At 30.1% G+C, this 16,195-nt stretch overlaps 1 protein-coding gene across 2 annotated transcripts in view; it reads right to left on the bottom strand.

Annotated features, from left to right (window-relative positions):
- The window catches only part of LOC129950878 (SPARC-related modular calcium-binding protein 2), a 56,784-nt gene that overhangs the window by 9,612 nt on the left and 30,977 nt on the right, over nucleotides 1-16,195 (bottom strand). For both annotated transcript variants that reach the window (XM_056062806.1, XM_056062807.1), the window contains exons 2-4: nucleotides 4,132-4,288; nucleotides 3,529-4,061; nucleotides 3,254-3,368 (exon numbers count right to left, since the gene is read on the bottom strand). In XM_056062806.1, coding sequence (XP_055918781.1) covers nucleotides 3,254-3,368; nucleotides 3,529-4,061; nucleotides 4,132-4,288 — 805 coding nt within the window. The remainder of the gene's footprint in view (nucleotides 1-3,253; nucleotides 3,369-3,528; nucleotides 4,062-4,131; nucleotides 4,289-16,195) is intronic.

Genomic DNA, 16,195 nt, shown 5'->3' with positions numbered 1-16,195 from the left:
TTCGAGCTCAACCCAAAAATAAATCTATTTTCTATTTTATCGCACTTTGACAGCTGAAAGGTTCAGGCGACATAAGGGACTTAAAAGTTAGGCAAGTTTCAAGTATCTGATTGGCCAGCTACCAAAAAATTACTGGAAAGCTAGTCAAGAAAAATCTCCCTAACTATTTAGTCAAGTCCACTTCTATCGAAATGACAGTTTATCATGTTTTTTCATTTAGCTGAACTTTATTACTCTATGATTTTTTTTTCTGCACAACTTCACTTAATGCTTTTTGTAAAAGGATTCCTTGTCAATGTGGAAAAGAAATAACTAATATTTCTTTACAATACAAAATACAAATCATGATGGACTTCCAGCTTCCCAGTGGAGTTTGTAATAGACAATCATTTTGTTGATACTTTTTGTACTATGAACCTAAAGTAAAGGTTTGCGAAGTAACGTTCTGAATTTGAAATTTATGACACTTGAAAAAACTAGCTAGTTGTTTTGGTCAAATGTGTTCAAAGAATGAAGTTCACTGCAAATTAAGTCCCTCATGTTGTCTGAACCTGCCCATTGACAAATAATTATCTTTCAGTTAAGGCAAATTTATTGGGAAATTGACTGCGAGGATAGTCAAAAAAAAAAATCCTGCCAACTTATCAAGTCAAGTCTACATATGTCAAAATGACAGCTGATCATGTTTTTTCATTCAACTGAAAGCTTAACTTTATTACTCTATGATTTATTTATTTTGATGCATAGTTCCCTTTAAAATTGTGTGTAAAGGGTTCCTTGTAAAATGGGAAAAGAATAAGCAAGTTCAAAATTAAAGTTCCCTAATGTTGTCTGAACCTGCCCATTTTTTGTATTAATTTATTGAAGAATCGAAGCAAGACCATATGTTTATTTATAATTTTTGGAAACAAAGAATAGAAATAGATTTTAAAACAACAAAAATGTGTAAATAGAAATTAACAGAAAAGTTTGCAACTTCTCAACGCCCGAAGTAAAATTGTAACACATCTCGTGTTAGCTTAGATCGTGAATTTTTCATAAGCTCTGGCTGGCCTATTGTGAATAACTCTTCGACAAATAGCACCGACAGGAAACTTTTCTTTATTAGGAAACCTATATATTGTGTTTCCTCCATTTTACCGATGATTGCTGATTATGGCAAAGATAAACCGTTAAGAAAAAATTGTGGAGAATTGTAGTACAAAATCTATTACAATAACCCACTTATAAAATCTATGTTGCAGCTTACTGAATAACGATAAGTCGTGTTGTGATTTATGTATTTGATTTTTTATTTTGTTCATTTCGGTTAAAAAATCATCTCAACATTCTTCTTACGTTGGATTAAAGCATATTTCAAAACAATGAATGTAATTAAAATAAAATATAAGAATTATTTGTCAGACAAATTAGTACTCTCACAGCTAATTCCTTGCCAAAGTTTTAAAATCAATTTAAATCTCAATCTAATAGCGCTTGGTTTATCTTTAAAATTATTTAGAACTCGAGTATTTCTTCAATTTCTATAAGTTAATTAGAACTCAGTGTACATTTATTATTGAGTTTTAAGGACTTACGTCTTTGTTTAATAAAACAAAGTTAAAACGAAAAAGTATTTCGCCCGATGATGGAGAAGCATCTCCGAAACGCTTCGCAAATATAATATTTCAAAACGAATAAGTTGTAATATAGAAAAGTAAACTAAAAACAAAGAAAATAACTTGTATTTATTTATATATTTTTCATAAATCCTAAACCACAACTTGGAGACAAGAAAACCCACATCATGTAACTAACGAAAAAAGAAACAACCACTTTCATAAGCACCCGATAGGATTGTTTGACAAATATTTCTGATATTCTATCGAGTAATAATATTGAATGTTTGTCATTCATTCCAGTTTATTGATAAATTGTCGATTTAAATTAAATTTCATTTTTATTTTTCTGTTTTTTAAATTTGTTTTTTTATATTTTTAATATTATTATGTATTGTTTGCTTTTAAAATGTTTTGCTTATTTGGTTTTAATAAATTTGCAAAGTGCTCACTTTGACTAGATCTATGGTGTTGCTCGTGTACATAATATCTGGGGTTAGAATGTCAACAGACTTTAAGGTTACAGAAAGTGAAACAGCGTCTATGGTCCTTATGGCTTCCGTGGAACGTTCATAGAATTGAAGTTATCGTGGCAAGGGTAAATAGGTCCCGTCCTTTGGTGGGAAACATCAATTAGAGTTACACGGATCTTACACTGTAATGTAATTTTTATTGAAACTTGTGTCTCGTTTTTTAAAACAAAATATAACTAAATGAACATTATGGCTTCTTAAAAAGAACATAATGTCTACACAGACAAATTGAATTGTTCAAACAAATAAAATGACTGCCTATGGACGCTTGAGAATTGAATTGTATTATAGTTCAGAAGCTTAACATTAAAACCTACATTCATTATAGATACATTTATAACAATATTACCAGATCATTAAATTGTTCAAAGAATTAAAAACATTGCTAAACCGAGTTCTTTAATTCTAGACCTTAATATTTTAGGGACTAATAAGTCGAAGTTTTATATTAGACTGAGATCTAAATAGAGTTCTAACGCTCGAGAGCTTGATGAAGAAATGACTTAGACAACTCAACCGAGATCCAATTTTTCAATAAACCAGGTTTTAGATACCAGAACTTTGTCAAGCAATTTTCCGTTAAAAAAATACATATTTTATATTTCACGAAAAACTAATGGAAAATGCATTCATAGCTTTAAAAAATTATCAAAAATCGTGTTACAGTTTCGTATTTCTATTATAGTTGCATTGTGAATCAGTAAATTTGTGTGACCAACTTTTCAATATTGATTTTTTTAATAACAAAAACTTCGAGGAATATGAAGGGATAGGGAAATATATATAAATTTGAACAAAATAACATTTGGCATAGTGAAATATAAAATAGAAATTTCATTAGTTTAAACAACAAAACCAAACAAAAATTGCATTCATTTATCAACTTATTTCTTAAAAAGATATTAAAATTTATCATTAAAATGCTACACCAATATGAGCAATATGAAGTGTTATTAAACAGACAAACGATAAATTATATTCCAAACCAAAATAACATAACAAATATAGCAAACCATAGAATTGTGCCCAAAACCTCAATTCAAAATTGACTTTGATGAATGTAAAAAAAAAAACAAACAAAAATACAAAAATATTTAACATGAAGGAAAAAAGATAACTTACGGTTAATGCCATCTTTGCTGATGCAATTTGTCCATTCCAGAAGCGAAAGTTTATCATCGTCATCGACATCGCAGAATTTTCCAAAACCTCTGCTACAACGACGGGGTTTGACAGCCTTGATTGAAAATAAAACATGCAAGAAAATAAAAATACAAATATTTCAATATTAACATGTCAATCATTTTCCAAGAGATGCCTCCTTGAATCAAGTTCAAGTGCATCACTTTTATGTTTTTAGAATAATTTCTTCATATAAGAGTTTAAAAATGACTCACCCTCTTGACGGCCTTTTTAAGTTCCCTGTATTCACTTTTATCCAAGACAGTATTTCCATTTGAATCAAGATTTCTGAACTTCCATTCAAGAACAGTATTATCTGAGGGAATAGAAGCATCTTTGTGTAGACCTGATCGCAGATATTCGTTTTGATATAATTTGTGCAGGTTGACGTTGAAGAGGCTCCGATCTTCTGCAGAACATTGTCGACGTCCTCCTCCTCCTCCTCGTCCAAGTCCCATTCCAGATCCAATAAGTCCACCACCACCACCACCCCCAATTAAACCAACACCGCCGCCACCAGGATTCAGGTGCCGTGCGGGTGACCGACGAATATTTGCCTTATTAAATTCACGACATCGAGGTTTACCAATTCGCACGGAGGTGCTATCAATCGGTTTTCCTGTGATGTCAGAACACCAACAACCACTGTTGCCCAAGCACTGAACGGCTGCATACGTCCCGTCACTCTTGCAGCGAGGTATAAACTTTGCCTTGTGTTTGAGGGCATAATCGCGTGCTTCAATGCAAGCTACATATATGAACACAAATTTTAAGATGTTAAAAAATTTCAAATCTTCGTTAGCTTTCGACAGACTTACCTTTGCATGGTCCTCTATATTTTAAGCTAACTTGGTGTCCACTGCACTGTACTCGGATCAAATGACATCGGGTTGGGTATGTCTGATCATCGGTGCCACACACTGGTCGACCTTTTGTTTCGTCACACTCTCCTCCCTTTGCCGCACATTCTGATATCTGAAAGGAATTACAAATATTTTCATTATATACGAGTACACCGAAAATACAAAAATTGCAGGTACATTCAGACAGGTTTCTATTTATGTACGTTTGTACACTTGAAGAAAAATGCTGACGAAAAATTTAATAATGATAAAACAATTGCTTATAACAATATATAACATATCAAATTTTTTAAAGTTGCTATAACATGCAACTCAAAGCTGTACAGCTTTGCAACAGAAATACTGATATCCAACAGGTCTTATTCTTTAAGTTAATCCAAATTTTACGGAAATTAACCCGTTTCGCCAACAATATAATGATTTGCCAATTGTTTACAAAAGTTCCATTTGTTAGTTTAAAGAATGTGGTCGTAATTTGTTCGATTGTGGAAGGAGAGTACCGACCTCATAGAGCTATCAAAATAATCTTTTACTGAATATTATTCTATTACAATTTATTAAGGAGCTTTCGATAAATGGACGGATGGGGCTTGATATGACTTTTTTAACTTCCCATAGGAAGTTATTGTAATGAGTCCGGTTTGTTGAATTGAAAATTTTGACATTTCTCGATGTTTCAAGGTTCCTAGAGTCGAAATAAATGTGTCACCTTGAAAATTTTACGAACAAAAAATGGTTTTATATGCAAAACAATTTTTTGCAACGAACAAAAATGTTTTTAAAATCTGGTAAAATTTTGAAAAAATCAAATTGACAGTTTTTTTTTACAAAAAATAAAAACCTAAACAAAACATTAGTTAAAGTTGGTAAACATTTACTTTCGACTCAAATGTCTTTTCAAAAATTAAAAATATTGAATTCAAACTAATTTAATCTTACAGAAAATATTGTTTTCGATACACATCCATTTTTTTAATGAAAATCCAACTGTCCTTTTTTTCATAAAAAAATAAAATGTACAAAAAATAGTACGCAATTCTTTTTAAATTCAGCTGTCAATATCTCGTAAACAAAAGGAGATATTGTCTTCAAATTAATTTCGTTCATCCAATTTGTATTTGTGTAAAAAATCTTTTAACAAATGCTACTAAAATTTGTAAAAATTAGTTTTCGACTAAAAATTTCGCTAATAAAAATAGATTTCGAAATCAAACTATTTCATTAAATGCGAAATATTGTTGGTAATTTTTAAATATTTAAGAATAATTTAACTGACAACTTTTTTAACAAACAAAGAAAATTGACAAAAATTTTATGAAAGACATATTAACAGACGGGATGTGAAGTTATCAGAGTGGGTCGCATCCCAGCCTTTTTGTTTGTGTTAATCTTACATTCATTTACCACAAATAAATAAACAAATCACAAATTGAAAAAAGAGGATGGCATGCGACCCACACTGATAACTTTCCATCCCATATGTAATCGTATCAATTTTTACCCAATTTGTGTACTATTTTTTGTAGATTTTATTTTTTATGAAAAAACGGACTGTTGAATTTTTATATCAAATTACTGAATATCAAAAACAATATTTTCAGTGAAATAAAATAAGTTTGAAGCCAATATTTTTAATTTTTGAAAAGCTATTTGAGTCGAAAGTAAATTTTTACCAAGTTTTAGTATTGTTTTTTTAGGTTTTTAATTTTTCGTACAAAACCTGTCAATTATATTTTTAGGTTTTTATTTTTTGTAAGAAAACTGTCAATTCGATTTTTCTCAAAATTTGTCCTAATGTTGAAAACAATATTTCTTGTAAGTAAAAATTAGTTAGAAGCTATTCTCTCAAATTTTTCAAAAGATATTTGAGTCGAAAATCATTTTTACCAACTAAAGCCAATATCTCAAAGTTTTGAAAATATATTTGAGTCAAAAATCAATTTTTAGCAACTTTTATTAATTATTTTTGTTTTTATTTTTTTTAAAAAAAACTGTCAATTCGATTTTTCTAAACATTTTTCAGAAAGTTGAAAACAACATTTCTTATAAGATAAAATAAGTTTGAAGCCTAAATTTCAAGCTTTTGAAAAGATATTTGAATCAATATTCAATTTTTAACAAGTTTGAGCAATGATTTTTTTAGATTTTTATTTTTTATAAAAAAAACAGTCAATTCGACTTTTCTCAAAATTTTATCAGATGTCAAAAATTTTATTTTTTGTTGCACAAAATTGTTTAGGAGATGAAATCGTATTTTAGTCGTAAAATTTTTGAGGTGACAATTTTTTGATTTATAAAAAAACCGTTTAATGGATTTTTTTTCAAAAAATATATTTCTTTGATATCACGTTACAATATACTATATAAAATTTAATTCAAGTCTCAAGCGTTTTTGGTTCGTAAGATATTTAGGGTTAACCAAAATTTTCACCTTTTTTCAAACTGCTATGGTAAAAAAACCAGCCACGCATTTTTCTTGAGAGCCCTTTTTGCATCTTTCTGCCTTATTATCTGTATAACGAAATTTATTTGAAATCGATATCTCTTTTGGTTCTTGAGCTATGGACGACGAACGTGCGGACGTACGAACGTACGTACACACGCACGCACAGACATCTTTCTAAAAATCTTTTATTTCGAATCTAGGGACCTTGAAAGGCCGAGAAATGTCAAAATTTTCAATTTGACAAATCGGACCCATTACAATAACTTCTTATGGGAAGTTAATAATTACAGAAAAAAACTTTTACTGTCAGTTCGTTCAATTGAAGATTATATTTTTTATTCTAAGTACATAACCAAGAGAATCCACTTCGATTTGATACTCTTTTTAACGAACTTTACACCTTACATCGTTTTGCATTAAACTTCAAAAACGTGTATACATGCATAGAAACATGTTCTTTCCACTTTCAGTTATTTATAGACTTTAAAAAAGTTTGTCTATTAAATTTTCTGTTTTAATCATTCAGAAAGAATAAATGTAAAATGTAAAATAACAATATTTTGATCATCAAGAAAAGCCAAACGTCTTTGTTAAATCAAAATGATGGTAATTGAACTAATATTTTGATCGGACAAAAGTCATTTAAGTACGAATTTTAAAATGTGAAAAGCTCAGAACTTTACGAGCTTTGTCATTTGAAGTCAACGTGATGCGTGGAGGTTCTACCTGTAAAGTAAGATGTCACCAATACTTTATTTTACTAAAACATTCCTTGTTCACTCTTACTCTGTGTCTGAATATGAAGCTAAAATTGCATTGCGCCGATTTCACTACGAAGACTTATTTGTTTCCTTTCAGTGTATTTTAAAATCTTGCCGGGACTATGTCAATTTCATCAAAGGTGACATTGCATAAAGTGTCGACATTACTATCTACAAGTTAAAGCGACATTTTGCATTTGACGTTTCTATTAAGATGACCCCTGCTATGCTTGCTAAAAAGGTCGCCTACGCGCCACTTCAAACGAGTGTAATTTTTTTACCTGTTGTAAGTAGATTTTTTCTTTGCAAATAAGTTCATGGCTTAATTGCCATGCCAATCCTATATCTGAAAATCTATATTATTGTACCTATCATAAAATCTATATACAACTTGTGTAAAGGTCTCTATATCTACTTCAATTTCTTGTTGTTCTTTAATAATTGCTGTCGCCGACTCAATGGGGGGTATCCTACCTGTCGACAGACTGTCACATTGTTAAATTATTATCTATCTATTTATCTTTAACTGTACTCGTATATTTGGTATACTGGATGGTGTGGATAACAACATGTTACAAAGGCTTGAAAAACCTAAGCCATTAAAATGTAGTTATGTTTTTCAGTTTTGTTTTTGTAACTCCTAAACTTGCTCTCGTTATGAGGAATTTTAATTTTTCGCCCGCAATGTTTCTCTATATGTATTTGGAATCTCCTAAAATGACATTTTAATGGATTTAAAAAAAAAATCTATAAAATAGTGACAGATATTGATAAATAACAAATAATTTATGGTATGCATTTTACTACTGTAACTTACCAGATTAACGGAGAGAAATATTCAATGGATTTGACAACCTCGTTTTGAAAAATATTTTATGACTAAATGCTGAATCCACAGCCCATATGGTGCAAGAAGTTGTATTTATTTAACAGTTTATAACGTTTTTTATCGAGACTTATAGAATTAACAGATCATTGATTTGATTTATAAATAATTCTGGCTTGGAATTGATAAATTCCTCTGGACTGAGCTAAAAGTATGTTTTCGCCAATATTTTAATCCTAAAAATGTACCAATGTTAAATGAGCAGCACAATTTTAATATTTTCTTAAAAGAAATCAATGTTTCTTTATTTGGTTGTTAAGAGAAAGATATACCAACGATATAAACCAAAAGGAAATAGTTTTCCAGATCGTAAGAAACTTGTTTCAAGAATAATAATATTAAAATTTAATTTAAAAAAAAACAATATAACGTGCCAAAACAATGTACGTAGGTACATAATTAAATAATTGAGTCAATTCCTTAATTTCTTTCTTTAGTTCAATTTATAAAACCCATTCATTTTGCAAATCGGATTGTTGTTTTTAATTGAGGGGCTCTTTGTTAAACTATCAGCAATCATTTCTAAAGTCTTCAAATATTGAATTTTAATAAGTTGATAGTTGATGAAATTTCGGATAAAATGGTGTCGTAACATCTATGTATATGCTTTGTAATAGCATGATAAACGTTAGTAGATGATAGCACTCTCATTGTAGCAATACTAAATTATATTTTCTGTTTCATCTGGTAGAAGTTCTTTTTGAATCCTATTTTATCACAAGCCGGTTTGTATTGTCATACCCTTCGCCAGCTTTAGTTGTTGATTATACTACTGTCGGCTGCTTATGAGAACACCAAGAAAATCTTCCACAGTGCATTTTAAAAGAGGGTTAAGGTTTTAAACGACTGCCGTCTTTAATAGCTCTCAAAAACTTAACTTACGACTATTCCATCTACCAAATGGATGTCATGAAATGTGCGAGTAATACACATGGCCATGGTTTGCTTTTAGCTATCAATAGTAATTTTGAAAGTTCATTACTCCATATTCCTACTTCAATCGAATTTGAAGGTGTATCAGCTAAGGTTACACTCCCTAAGTCTTTTTATCCAGTGGTGTTATATTCGACCAGCCCGGCAAAGTAAAGCATACCAAGCTGGTGTTAATGACATTGATTATCTGCTTAAACAAGCACAACCTAATGATTTAAATATCGTTCTTGGCGACTTTAATGTTCACCATCTCAATTGGTCCATCTCAGATGATCAGTCATCCTTCTTTCCAGCTAACAACTCCTCTGAATCTGAATCACTGTTCATTGATAGTCTATCTGATTGTGGTCTTTTTCAACTAAATGGAGTAGCAAACTTTATGGGGAGAAACCTTGATTTCTTCTTCTCACCTGATTGCGATAACTGTGTTATCTTCGCGAGCCCTCTCCTTCTCTCAACCTTGGGTTGCTATCATTGCTAAATACTTTAGCAAATCTTATACTGAACATCTTTATTAAGATGGTTGTGCTCAAACCTATCTTTCATCTTTTACAATAACTAAAGATATAGTACTTGCCAAAGAAAACTTTAGCCCTGCTACTGATGGATGGCGACCCATCAATTGTTCTTAAAAAAATGTATGCATTCTCTGTCAAAGCCTCTAACTGAACTCTTTGAACTCTCTTATGTTCAAGGTGTGTTTCCTCATTTATGGAAACCTAAGGTTCCATATTCGAGAGGATTGTTTCAGTCCATAAATACATTTTTTTATTCGAAGCATTTTCTTTTCCTTCGTCACTTAAGTCACACTAATGCAGTTATCAAATAAATCTGTTCTCTTTCCAAATATTTACGCGCCAAATTATATAATTTCCAAATATTTAAAGCCGAAAGTACCGAATGACGTCATCTGACTTCGTTTTAGAGATAGATAGATTTTTATTTTCGGTATTTAGATATACATTTGGTAAGCTACCGCACAGTTTACCCAAAGAGATTTGATATGCTATAATAATATCTTTCTACTGAATAAGTATTTTAATTTAAATAAAGTTTACAAAAAAAATAAAGAATTTACTTTGAAGGAAAGTACAAATAAAACCTTCAATACAAAAAAAAAAAAAATCAGGTACGTTTGGACTGGAATTAACAATTCAACTTTAAAACTATAGTTTTGAAAACACATTTGGTACTTTGGAGGTAAATCAACTTACTCCAATTTTTTGTTAGCCCGCAAGGAAGCAAATTCACTATTGACTGCTTCTTCGCTAGAAATAGATAGAAATACTCGCAAATGGGATACATCAGGTGTTTTGAAAATCTTCAATCACTCTACTTGGTATTCGATCAAGTAAGTCGCATAAAATAACGCCTCTCCCTGAAAATGTTTTTTAGAGTGCGATTCAATCTTTCAGCTTTAACATTCTGTTAAGGTGAGAAAGCTACTATTGTGGGATGCCTTATTCCACACTTGGTTAAAAAACTGGGAAAATCGTTATTACAAAATTCTCCTTTCATTAGTCCACAGATAACAGAATGAATAAATTCTAGAACTTTGCATGCTTTCGATTCTCATGCAGCAAAAGACTTTCTTGGGTGCTTAACTTCGATACATTTAATACATTTTTTATTTTTAACATTTATGAAATGCAGGTTCTTTGATTCGAAATGTGGTATTTAACTTTTTGCCATTTTAATCGCGATTTTCACACAGTTTTGGTATGTATAGAACGTTTTTACAGAGGTAACAGCCTTCAACTTGCTTTCGACTAACATTTTCTACGTACAAATTATAAGCATCTGCAACGGCAATTTTTACTGTCTTAACTATTGTTAAATTTGTTAACCAATCTTTTTGGTTTTTCTAATGTTCCAAAGCTCCTGAGTCAATGAACCACTCATGGCTTTTTTTTAATTTAAACTCTCCATAAAAGATGTAAAAAGAACTTGTCATCTGCAGCTGAATTTAGTTTTACTTTAAATGTGCGTAATGTCCTTTTTGTTTACATTTGAAACACTTGAAGTTAGTCGCCCGACGTTGTTTATTTTACGGAACGGTTCTCTTCTTAACTTTTTACTAAGAAAACCGAATGTGTCACCACCAAATTCACAAGCATAGTCTTTTACATCATGTAGAAGTTTTGTTTTTATTCAATCTTCAATAATTTGTACTTTTTGCCTAGGCCGGCTAACACCAATTTCGTACTCATTCATTCCTCTGATAAAATCATTCGAACTGAATTCAAAAATTGTGTGTGGTAATGAATTTGTTTATATAGAAATCTACAGAATCACACAACTTGAAGTTTGTATTCAATAACGTCTGCCTTTATCAGCAAAAGCAACATCTGAATACTAATATTTTAGTTTTCGTTTTCATAATATTTTTGTAGCATCTTTTTCTATTCCCAAAATACTTTCCACAAATCTTTATGCTCCAGAAAATTCTGAACAGCGAACTTCCAATCTTCGAAATTTCCACGGTCTTTTAGTTTTTTAATTGCTGGAATCGAAGTGTGATTCAATAGTTTTTTTCTTCAATATAAAATTGTATTAACCAGTGATACGGACCCATAACCTATTGTAAGTCAAGTTAATACATTTTTAAATAAGTGAATAAAAGATTTTCGTCTTTTTTACACTCGAAAATTTAAATTTAAAGCGTTTCCCTAGTTATGTACTATACATGCCCTTTTCTACTTTTAATTTTCTATCTTTATCTATGAAGTGGTAACTCTGATTATTCCATGCAGAAATAAGATCTTAAAACTTTTTCTTTTCATTTTTTATAAATGAAACTGATTGTATCCTTAAATTATTCTTTCTCTTGAGTATTCATTTTTAAATTTACCTTAAACGAGTGCACTCCACATTCAAAGTGAAACTGAAGGTCGAATCTGTTCAAACTTTCCCTCACAATAAACATCCAGAGTCGTTTAACAAAAAGTTTTCCTCATGGAAATTCATTAAATATCATTTGGATAAGGTTCTTTTATGAATCTTTTAAAATTAGAAAAAAAGGGGGAGCATTTTTATAGCATTCAGCTTCAGCATCAGCTTCAACTTGAACGTGTTTAGCTAACCAACCTATCATCCAGAAGACCAAGTACGAGTAGTGTTCTCATTTTAACCTTTGTTTGCTTTTATGTTATCTCTCTATAAATATAATACACGTAGGTATCTTCTTGCACTATTTGCAGCACCCGGTTCATGATGCTCTTTAGAAACATCTACGTCCAAGGTTGGTTCTCATTTATTAAACTATATAGTTTAAAAAGAAAAACAACAAAAAACTAACGAAGAAAACTTCACGAAATTCTAATAAAAATAGATTAAATACAGTTTTCTCCCCTTTTCGAAAAGAAAGAAAGTATAAGTACGGGTACTTGCACCTGCACACTCACCGTGATGGGAAATTCACAAAATTGAATACCATCAAAAAAGCTTTGAACACAATGATTTTAAATTTTTGAGACCCATTTTAAAGTTTACAAAGCGATGATTTTACAAATCATATTTTAAACATTTGATGAAAAATAAAGGAAGGAAGTCCTATTGTTTTAATAAGATGTATTCTATCTTGCAACTTTTAAAATTTAACCTTTTAAAATTCAGAATGTATGCTTACACGTTAAAAAGGTTTTAAAACATATTTGATATTTGTATATATATAAAATAAGAGGTTTCATTTTGAATACCCTAATACATAGACAACTGTCACTTTTGAAGCTGTAATCAAAGAAAATAAAAACTGCGGTATTACAAAAAATTAAACGAAAAGTTTCTTCAACAACGAGTTGAAGTTGTACAAATTAACTACAAAACTGTGTAATTGCACAAAGAGGTGATAAATACTGACCAACGATTTTTGTGATTAAACGCCTTTAGACTTTTTTCTTTGAGTTCACGTGAAAAATAATCCTATGCCAATGCTCTACAATCGATTCAAAGATTAAATTCGTTAAGTTATTAAGGACAATGACAAGACATCTTAATATAACATCTAATTCGCTGGGGCTGTATAGGACCATAGACTTACAGGTGTTAAGTTATGGAGTTGAGATTTAAGTCTTTTTGAACTTTGAGCTTCGAATGATTTTAGACTATGGAGATACTACAATTACGAACTTTACGCAGGAAAGACTTGATTACTCTAACTGGAGAGATATGGCATAGAACACGATCCCAAAAGCCGTGATCTGAGCAATTGGATGAAAAAGTTTGAAGTCAAAATAGATGAAAAGACTAACGTCGGTAATAATGATTATGAAGTAACAGAATAAGACTTTTAAGGAAGGATCTGGTTAGGTTCGAAATTCCGGGTAGATCAAAAGTATTTTTTTTTTAATACTGTTCCCCAAAATAAAGTTTTTTAAAAATTTTAAATAACACGAATTAAAAAAATAATGAGAACCCAAAATGCTTTTAAAACAAAATTCGCCCTTAAAAGCGTCAATGAAGAAAGTCACAAACTTGTAATATTATTTTTCGACTCGTATTAGTACAGGTTTCGGCATATGGAATGTGTTTGAATGTTACTATTTTAATTTCTTCGCTTCAAACAACGCCAAAAAATGCAATGGCGAACGGTTTTTAAATAATAAAATACTTTTAAAAATAAAACGTTTAGATGGAGAAGTAATTTTACCAAATTCTATAACTAGTGTTTTTTTTAATTATATTTCAAATTTATTATTTTCATTATTTTTCCTTATTTCAAAAACAAACTACAGTGCCTCTTAGTTTAAATGATGCATTCCACTTAAACGGTGTTTTTGTTTTAAGCATAAAGTGAAAGTAATTAGTAATTGTTGTGTTTAGTTTATCAATTTGTGATGTGAATCTAATTAAAATTTGTTTTTATTTCCCATAGGAAGTTATTGTAATGGGTCCGATTTGACAAATTGAAAATTTTCACATTTCTCGACGACGTTTCAAGGTCCCTAGAGTGGAAATAAAATATTTTTAGAAAGATGTCCGTGTGTCCGTGTGTACACACGTTCGTCATCCGTACGTTAGCGTCGTTCATAGCTTAAGAATCAGTAGAAATATCGACTTCAAATAAACAATTTTTTTTTTATAAAAAATAAAAATATAAATATATATCGATTAAACATCTTTTAAAAAACTTAAGATTATGGCTTCAAACTTATTTTATCTTATAAGAAATATTGTTGTCAACATTCAGTAAAATTTTAAGAAAAATCGTTTTAACGGTTTTTCTTACAAAAAATAAAAACTTAAAAAAAAATTTAGAAAAAGTTGGTAAAAATTGATTTTCGACACAAATATCATTTCAAAAATTTGAGAATATGGCTTCGAACTAAATTTTATTTATAAAAAATCTATTTAACAAAACTAGATTTTTAAACTAAACTATTTCATTATATGAAAAATATTCTTGGTAATTTAAATTTTTTTAAGAATAATTCAACTGACAACTTTTTTAACCTAACTCAAAAACCTATAAACTTTTAAGCAAGACAAACCGACAGCCTCTTTTTTTGCTTAGAATGTCGTGAGTTAGTTATAAAACACTATAAATATGGGATAGGACGACGAAAAATTGATGAGACTGTTAAAATTAAATCCTCAACTAGTTATCACTTCATTGAACGATATGTACGCAAAAATCAAATCGTAACCAAAGGAATTAAAGTCCAAAATAAAATATTTTCTGATTGTGCACCTTAAATAGCTAAAGAAGCGAACAAAAATTTAAAACAAAAAAACAATGCCGAAATAATTCGAAAAAGACTCAGAGATGCCGAGTTTCGCGGAAGAAGTGCTCGTAAAAAGTCGTTCATCTGTCCGAAAAAGAAATCACATTTCAAGAATGCACTTTGACTGAATGAATAAATGAGACAGAATGAGACTATATTAACAGGTTTAAACGTTTTGAGATACGGTAATTTTCACAGGCGAAAGTAAATTCAAACTTCATGAATTGGATGGAAAGTAATACGTTCGGAGTCAGCCAAACACAAAGTTCTGAAAAGTTACTCGTAAACATAAGGGATAATTTCCGACTTTACCAGGACAACGATTCCAAGCACAAACCTATAGAATTGTAAACGCTTGCTCATTTTCTATACCTGAATGTGATTGAAAATTGGTGGACAACACTTGAGCGCGAAATCAGAAAACATCAAATAAATATCAAAGAAGGTTTAAAAAAAACACTACAAAGAAGCTGGTTGGACCATTGCCAAAAAGGCTGAAGTTGGTTATAAAACAAAAAGGATATCCAATTCAATCTATAAACTAATTTTGTAACCAATGTTAAATCCTTTTAACTGTTTTGTTATTAGATGTGTAGTTAAATCTGAAACCAGTTGAGGCGTTATTTTTGAATTAAAATAATTATATTAATTTTTAAATGATAAATTTGTAATAACTTGTTATTTTTTTCATAAGATCATACTCAAAATTACATACAAATTTATGAAACAAATAACTTTATTTGATATGCTAGCTTTCCTGTACAAAATAACTTTCAAATTTTAAAAGCGAGTGCATCATTTAAGTTGAGTGCCACTGTATACTTTGCAAGGGTATCCAAACTATACCGATTAAAATAATATTAAAGGTATCTAGACACATCTCATACGATTACTAAACTATCAACGTATTCGATTCTTCTTTCACATAACCTAGAGCAGCAAACCATCATAATCAGGGCCGATATCAAATTAAACTTATCAATTCAATCAATCTCATAAAACTTGACAGTTTACATAATTTATAATGACCGATAAATGCAGTTTGGCTACTGTGTATATATTTTTTAAGAAGCAAGTCATTATATCAAATAAAACTAGAAAAACAAACAAGTTTGAAAAGAGAGTTCATATCTAATATTTGATAATATGTTTAAAAGATTATTTCGATACTCAATGACACTTGAGCCAATCATAAATGAAAATGTCAACTTAATGTCAAATAAACATCAAAATCAACAATTTTGTATCGAAATTAACATTTATATTAGTT

This window comes from Eupeodes corollae, chromosome 3 (assembly GCF_945859685.1).
Source record: "Eupeodes corollae chromosome 3, idEupCoro1.1, whole genome shotgun sequence".
In the NCBI taxonomy this organism is placed as follows: Eukaryota; Metazoa; Arthropoda; class Insecta; order Diptera; family Syrphidae; genus Eupeodes; species Eupeodes corollae.
Note: the sequence above shows the minus strand (reverse complement) of the source record. Positions and strands in the feature narration are given on the sequence as shown.